The sequence below is a fragment of the Bactrocera latifrons genome, unplaced genomic scaffold, assembly GCF_001853355.1.
Source record: "Bactrocera latifrons isolate USDA-ARS-PBARC rearing strain unplaced genomic scaffold, ASM185335v1 scaffold_29, whole genome shotgun sequence".
Taxonomy (NCBI): Eukaryota; Metazoa; Arthropoda; class Insecta; order Diptera; family Tephritidae; genus Bactrocera; species Bactrocera latifrons.
The window spans coordinates 938917-947174 of NW_017536518.1; the positions used below are offsets into that span (position 1 = coordinate 938917).

General features: G+C 37.2%; 1 protein-coding gene across 1 annotated transcript in view; it reads right to left on the reverse strand.

The window, feature by feature from the left end:
- The window catches only part of LOC108970198 (serine-rich adhesin for platelets), a 112119-nt gene that overhangs the window by 5114 nt on the left and 98747 nt on the right, over window positions 1-8258 (reverse strand). Inside the window, exon 4 of the mRNA XM_018935447.1 lies at window positions 9-2564. Coding sequence (XP_018790992.1) covers window positions 9-2564 — 2556 coding nt within the window. The remainder of the gene's footprint in view (window positions 1-8; window positions 2565-8258) is intronic.

Sequence of the window (8258 nt, forward strand, 5' to 3'; positions counted from 1 at the left end):
ACTACTACCAGATGATTGCTGACTTGAACCTGTACTACTTGAAGTGCTTGATTGTTCATTGCTTGAAGATCCCTGTGTCGAGCTTGAGGAACCAGTCTGATTACTACCAGATGACTGCTGATTTGAACCAGATTGATTGCTTCCTGATGACTGCTGGTTTGAACTCGAAGATTGATTGTTACTCGAAGATTGTTGACTCGATGTCGCGTTTGAACTAGTACCACCAGTTGCCATAACACGGCATTGCTCTTTTTGCACATCCGTCGGGTGATTGCAACCTAGGATATCTGGATCCCACACTGCACCGGGTGCACAATCGAAAGCAACCTTATCAAAACCTCCATTGCCGTTATCGACACAACGATAGAAGCGACGACAGTCCGATTTATCAGCTAAGTATGTCTCAGTGTCTTTGCAATCTCCATCTGGATTGGAAGGTTTTAGAGCTGTGGTCGTTTGGTTTGTTTGCTGCTCTTGTTGATTATTGGATTGATTGTTATTGGATTGGTTGGAGGAACTAGATTGATTGCTACTTGAGGCAGATTGGTTTGAGCTACTAGTTTGACTGCCGGCTGAAGAGGATTGATTGCTTGAAGAGCTTGATTGATTGCTCGTTGTTGTTTGGTTGTTGGAGCTCTGTTGACCACTACCTGATTGTTGATTTTCCGTCTGCTGATTACTGCTACTGGTAGTGTTTGTAGGGCCACCTATGTTAAGCATCGCTTTACATTTTTCCTTCTGCTCGCTAGTAGGTATATCACAAACTTTCTCATCTTGGTTCCAAATAGTGCCGGGTCCACATGCAAACGGCACTTGTTCCAAAGCACCATTACCATTATCCCGACAGCGGTAGAATTTTGTACAATCCTCCTTATCGGGAATGTAAGTTTCGTCATTCTTACATTCGGTGGCTGTATTGGGTTTATTGCCACCAGATTGATTGCTCGAGCTTGATTGATTGTTTGAATTAGATTGGTTACTCGAGCTCGATTGATTGTTGCTACCAGATTGATTGCTTGAACTAGATTGGCTGCTTGAGCTTGATTGATTGCTATTACCAGACTGATTGTTCGAGCTTGATTGATTGTTGCTACCAGATTGATTATTAGACCCAGATTGGCTAGTTGAACCTGATTGATTACCTGAACTAGATTGATTGCTAGAACTACTACCAGAAGACTGATTGTTCGTGGCTGTTTGACTGCTGGTATTCGATTGATTATTGGCGGCTGTCTGGCTGCCAGAACTAGATTGATTATTTGTATTAGATTGATTGCTTGAACTTGATTGCTCCGTGTTACTAGATTGATTGTTTGATCCTGATTGGCTATTGGAAACCGACTGATTGCTTGAACTAGATTGATTGTTTGAGCTCGATTGATTATTAGAGCTATTACTGCCAGGCTGATTGCTTGAATTCGATTGATTGTTTGCACTTGATTGATTGCTACTGGCGCCGTGATTAGAACTTGATGTAGATGTTGAACTTGTGCTCGAAGTCGATGATTGTTGACTACTTGAACTTGAGCTCTGTGTGCTTGATTGCGATTGCTGGTTGGAAGAATTACTCTCAGTGCTGCTTGATTGAGTGCTTGTTTGCTGCTGATTGCCACCTGCACCGCTGGTATTCGACGCACTTGAGCTAGCAGTATTCGACGAGGACGAAGATGATGACGACGAGGACGTGTTTGAGGATGAGCTAGTCGAACTCTGCTGGCTACTGCTGCTCGAAGTTGTAGTATTTTGATAGTTGCTTTGTGTCGATTGAGTTGTAGCCGCGTCGTAGTCGGCCAATACTAAATTATCAGCCTTCCCTTTACATCCACCACTGGCACGCACGTTGTGTATGTGGTTACACGATTCCAAAGCGGCATCCCACGCGGTGCCGTCCGAGCAACGAAAACCGATTTTATTGAAAGTCCGACCATTCGAAATGCACCGATAGAAGATTGTGCAGTCGTCTGGATCGCTCATAAATCCATCATCTTCGCAAGGTGGTCCCTGTTCGTCAATGGCATTGCCACCCGCTGAACGCGCCACCGATGTGGAAAAGGAAATTACGGAAACGCCACCCAAACCTGACAGCCCATAATTTTGCAATTGACCACGCGTTGCAGTTTCAGCGGCAGTGGCAGCGGCAGCGAATGAAGCAGCATCGGTGTCGATATTCGCACCCGTATCGCTTGCGGTCGCGTATGTGCCATTACCGTTATTGGCACTGCCATATGTCAGTAGCGGCAGTTGTTGGCCATCAACACCATTATCGCCATTGTCCGTATCAATTTCGTTCATGTAATCGCTGCATTCCTCGCGGCCGGACAGCTGGGGTGGCATGCAGAGGCGTAGGTTGCGCGAGAATACGGTGCCAGATTTGCAGGCGAATGCATAAGCTTTGATATAGTCATTTGTTTTCGCTTCGCAGCGGTAGTAGATACGACAGTCGTAATCGTCGGCATATAAACCTTCGGCCGGGCAATGGAATGCACTCGGTAGGGCGGCAGCGTAGGAGTATTGCGCGTGGTGACCTGGTGCGGTCACGGCGTTAGTGGCGCTAAGCGGTTCATCTGCAATTGAAAGAGAAGTTCACAATGTGTTAGTGTGAAGCTATTAAAGGATAGGTGAGTTTATGTATGTGTGTAAGAAGTGCTGTACGTGTTGGGGGAAATGGAAATTTATTGCAATTTTTACTCCATTCGAATGAAGAGATTTATTCGAAAATAGTAAAAATTTTAACGGAAGACTAAACCCTTCGTTAATTCAATGCTTATGAGCTGGTTTGCATTCACATTCCATACGCTTTTAGCTTCTTCATTGCGACTGGGTAAGGACTTTTCATGTTTCTTAGGGAATTTTTTAAATCTTTATACGACTTTTAATATTTTTATCCTCTGACCAGGGTATATCAAGTTTGTCACGAAGTTTGTAACACCCAGAAGAAAACGTCAGAGACCTGTTGCAGTATATACCATATAGTAGATGGAACTGAACAATTACAAATTACAGTTAGAATTTTCAAAATATCGATTTTTGTTAATTTTATTTTCTTAATGTACATATATTTATGAATACACAAAGAATTTTGCCATTTTGTCAAAAAATTTTAGTTTATTATTCCTTCGATTAATTACTAGATTTAAAATTACTTTAACGAAATCTGTTTGTTTAATTTCAGATGATTCAGTTCAGAGATAAATGGTCACTGCAAACCGTCTTTTTTGAGGGGACCTCCCGGAGATCAGTTGTAGTTCCTTTCCAAATAAATACTTTTATGTTACTAATACTAAGTCTTAAAATACAGTTAAAAAATATCATAATATGTGTAACACATTTTTGGATCTAAAAAATTAAAAGTTTTCTCAGAAAAACATTCTGGAAAAATCGATTTTGCGATCTTCTAACTGTATATAAACCTTTAATCAATCAAAGTCAAGTTTTGCACGAGGAAGCCTAAGGTAATGCCATATTCTCCAAATCCAAATTAAATCGAAAAAAAAATATTTTTTTTGTATGTAAAAATTGATTATTTGTCAAGGTAACTATAGCTACGGTGCAAGCGAAGTTACCATTATTACTTGTTTTTATTTTTATTATTTTCCTGTAAGCAGTGAACTAGTAAAAATATGTTCTTCCCTACAAATTCGCATTATAATCCTCATAAGCCTTCTGTATTAATAGCGCTGACTCAACTCCCTACAATTATTTCCATTCACATTTATTTTATTGAAAATCTGTCCTTACAAATAAAATGGCAAACCATAAATATCATTTTATGCCTAATCGCAAGTTTTTCACATAGCGAGAGCGAAAAAATCCAAATAAAACATTTCAATCTCATTCATTTACATTCGCTCGCGGCTATCAATCGTTTGCCTCTGAAAAACAGCAATAAATTTATATCAGATTTTACCTTCCGTGACGGAAAATTTAATAAATCTCTGACGCAATTGACCTACATGTGTACGTAGAAACCGTTGCGTGTATGACAAGCAGTATGTGAGATTATTTCGAGAGTAATTGGCAACCAAATGAATTTGCGGCGAGAGTGGATTTTAAGAAATAGAAAAGATACTGTTATTGCGGAGATTCGTGATTTGTAGCGTATATGTCGCCAGTTATCAGTCGAAATGCTCGAATGAGTCATCGAAAATTGAACTCAATGGAAGGACCAACTGAGACTTAGTCGGGGACAACATTTGAAAGAGATGATCTACAAGAAATTAATACCAAAAAACGTTCTTTCCAATGGTGACATATGTACATTGCCCATTATATCTTAAGTTTCTGTGTTTTTTCTTTAAAAACAATTGGGAACCTCGACATGGATTATCCTTAATTTTTAATAATATTTTTTTAAMTATTATTTTTTTAATTAATTAATATAAATTTAATAATACTTTTTGAAAGGTTTTCACAAATGTCTGACGTTTATTTTCAAATTTTTGATAAGTGGCAACTCTAAGTATACTATATATGTTGCTGCTCTCAGTTCCAAAATACGTTTTTAGTCCTTCGTAGTTTTTGAAGTTTTTTTTTAGTTTTGTTTATAAATTTCACATCTTTTTGACACTAGTTACCGAACTGATATTTTGGGACTAGTTACCGAACTGACTTTTTGTAACTAGTACTTTTGAGAATAGCAAATCTACCACACCATCTACCTGCATATTCGCACACTTGAATTGATTGTATTGCAATCGGCAATGCAGTTGTCACAGATTCACAACGACGAGCATTCATTAAAAAAAAAACACATTTTTTGTTGATTTATTTTCAACCTCCAGCTGTACAGGGCTTTTTTGGGTGGAAGGAAGCTGTAAAAATGTCAGCTATTGCAAATCAACTACTCAATTATGATTTCCGCACATTTTTTCCACCAAAAAATACCGATACCGTTCAGCGGTAAGGCCAGACGGCGGCGGCAATATTTGGCGGAATTAAAATTCTGTTTTTTAATTTATGATTTATTTTCGCGGTTTTTTAAGGGTTTTTAAGTACTTTTTGATTCGTCAAAAGATATTTAGACATTTGTTATTTGTTGTTGTTGTATGCACCTATGCAGTTATTTGGCTTAGAAATATATTAAATTTGCAACATATTTTAATGACATCGCATTTAGAGTCACTCAATTGCGCGGCGAGTGCATAAGTGTGCTCAATCAACTTTGTGCTTGTATGTGTAGTCGATATGTACATATGTGAGGTCGGCATGTTTTTACACGAAGCACCAATTTATTTCCATTTCATTTTCGTTTTGCCATTTGCTGCTCGTGAATTGCTAAATTTATTTTGACTTGGTTTACATAAATGCTGAATAATGGCGTGTGGCCACCAATACTGTTACTGCCACAGTGTGTGGGTGTGTGTGTGTAGCAAATAAATTCATATACAATTGTATTGGTATTCGCGCTCATCGTGGCTAATGCCGTTATGAGTAATTTTAGCAGCTTTTTGTTATTGTTATTTTTTTGTGTGGATATTTTTCTTCTCAACCGACACGCGCGCAATTTATCAGCAAAATTAGAAACTTTATGGCAATAAAATGTGATTATATTCATTGAAGTGCATAGCGTGCGGAAATTGTAAATAATTTACTTGTCGCCGTTGTGGTTGCGGCTGTTTTCAGTGTTATTGTTGTAACATTGTTGCGTTTGCCGATCTAATTCATATTTGCATAACTGGTTTTACTTACAAAATTCGTGTACACATGCATGTGTGTGTGTTTGAACTATATTTTTATGCCATAAATTTGAGTGCTTTCCCTGCTCATTTCCGAAAAATATTTGAGCCTAATAGCCAAGCACTAATACTCAATGAGCTATGCCAAATTGCTCAAATGTCAATTATATGCCAACTTGTAGTACTAAGTTCATAAATATGGGCAAATATATTCCGGAATATGTCAGAGATAAAATAATATTGCGGAAATCATTACTGCGTCTGCGGTTAACGGTTTTAAGGCGGTAAAAATAAGTAGAAAATCAAATTTTTTGGCGAATTTTCTTTCATTCCATTTATGGAACGACTTGGCACACTTTACGTCGAGATGTCAAATTGAAAGGGTACAAAATAGATGTTGTGCAATAACTGAAGCCGCTCGACTATCCTAAACCACATCACCTCGTTCTATGAGCTCTTGAACATCCAAGAAGATCCGATGTTTTCAAACCAATTTCTGGCTCAATGTGTATGTAAACACACAAAATTTCCGCATATGGGACAAAGAGCTACATGAAGAGATTCAAGAGCTGTCATTTCATCCAGAAAAAAATACGGTTTTTTGTGCTTTGTGGGCCGGTGGAATCATCGATACATATTTTTTCAAAAATGATGCCGGTGAGAACCTGACCGCCAAGCGACCTTTATCGAGCCATGGCAACCGACTGTTAGAGGCTTCAACAAGATGGTGCCACTTTCCACAAATCGCATCAATAGATGGATTTATTGATATATTTAATCTTACGTTTTGGACCGGTCGATTGGCCAAGATTGTGTGATATCACATAGTTAAATACTTTCCTGTGAGTATATGTGAAGTGCAAAGTCTAAGCGACCAATCTCGCTTCGGTGCAAAATATCACGCGTCATTCGCCAGTTACCAGTCGGAGTGTTCGAATTATCGAAAATTGGACTCAACGAATGGACCATCTGAGACGTGGCCGCGGTCAACATTTAACTTGAAGTTTCTGTGTTTTTTCTTAAAAGAAGTATGGAATTCTGAAATGGATTACCCATTATCAGCATGAAGCGCCGACTCCACCTGTCTGTATATAAGCGAACTAGTCACTCAGTTTTTGATATATCGATCTGAAACTATAGCATATAGCTCAAACAAACTGACCAATCAATGTTAAGATATTAAATCAATGTTAAGATATTATGGTATAGCGTACGCACCTATGGAGGGTATAATAGCTTTTATTCTTCCTTTTCGATGATTTTCCATCCAAAACATTTTTATGAGTAATTCCAAATTTTAGTAATTCCTAAATTATTTTTATATTGCCATCAGCCTGCAGTACTTTTCTTATGCATTTTCCCATAAACATATAGTTTATAATATAATGAACTTCTATTTACCATCCATTGAAATGTCTTTCTAATTGCTTTTGCCACTCTAGTTGGACACATTTTCGCACACAATCAATGTTAAAATTTTTAATTTAGGAAATGTATCTATCAACTTTCAGAGAAGATTTCATATTCCACAGAGTTTCTACGAAAATTAATTTATGCACTTCTACACATGCTACATGTGCGTAAGTGTGTGTGTTTTTGTATGTGTGTGAATTTTAATTAAACTTAAAAACATTGAGTGCGTACTTAAAATATTTATGCGCATATCAAAAATGGCACTGAGGTCAGTTCATGAGTGAGGTTGTGCGGTAATAAAAAGTTATAAAATAAGTAAATTTCCACTCGCTCATAAAATTGTAGTTGTGTTGCAATATTTTACAATGTTTTGATATGCCACTTGATATTCAGTAGCAAGAAATCTGCATTGCTGCTGTTGTTGTTGTTGTGGACTACTTTGCATAGCTAGAACCGGAGAACCAGAGTTCATCGTCGAGTAATTTGTGCGAATGGATTTTCTTGTGGTTTCTTGCCTTCAGTTATGCATATATTTACGATCTTTCGAATGGCTAATTGAGGCACTCGAAGGGTGATGCAAATTTTTGTTTGTGCGTATGTGGTGGTGATGTGTGACGATAATGGTGAGCAACTCAGTGTGTGTAATAAAAAGGGTCTGATTTCATGGGTCGTGGATTTAAGGAGTAATTTGTAAGTAATTTCGCTGTAATTCTTACATGGATTTGGCACAAATTGCTATTGTGAATGGGGAAGTTAGTGCATCAACAAGGATTAAATTAGTATCAATTTAAAATTACTTTCGGAGGTTTAGGTATTTTGCTAATTCGGTTAAACTGGCTCGGAATAGAAACTTTAAAAGCGTTTTTCTCGAAAGTATTGTGTCTACCAGACCTCTTTCCCTGAAATTTTTAGAGAGTCTGCTTTATGGAATTTGATATATCTGAAATCCTAAAATTAACTATTTTTAAAAGGTTTGAAAAATTATAAAAAATTTTTGCCTAAAATCCATTTATATCTTTATCTTTATCTTTATCTTTATCTTTATCTTTATCTTTATCTTTAACTTTATCTTTATTTTTATCTTTATCTTTATCTTTATCTTTATCTTTATCTTTATCTTTATCTTTATCTTTATCTTTATCTTTATCTTTATCTTTATCTTTATCTTTA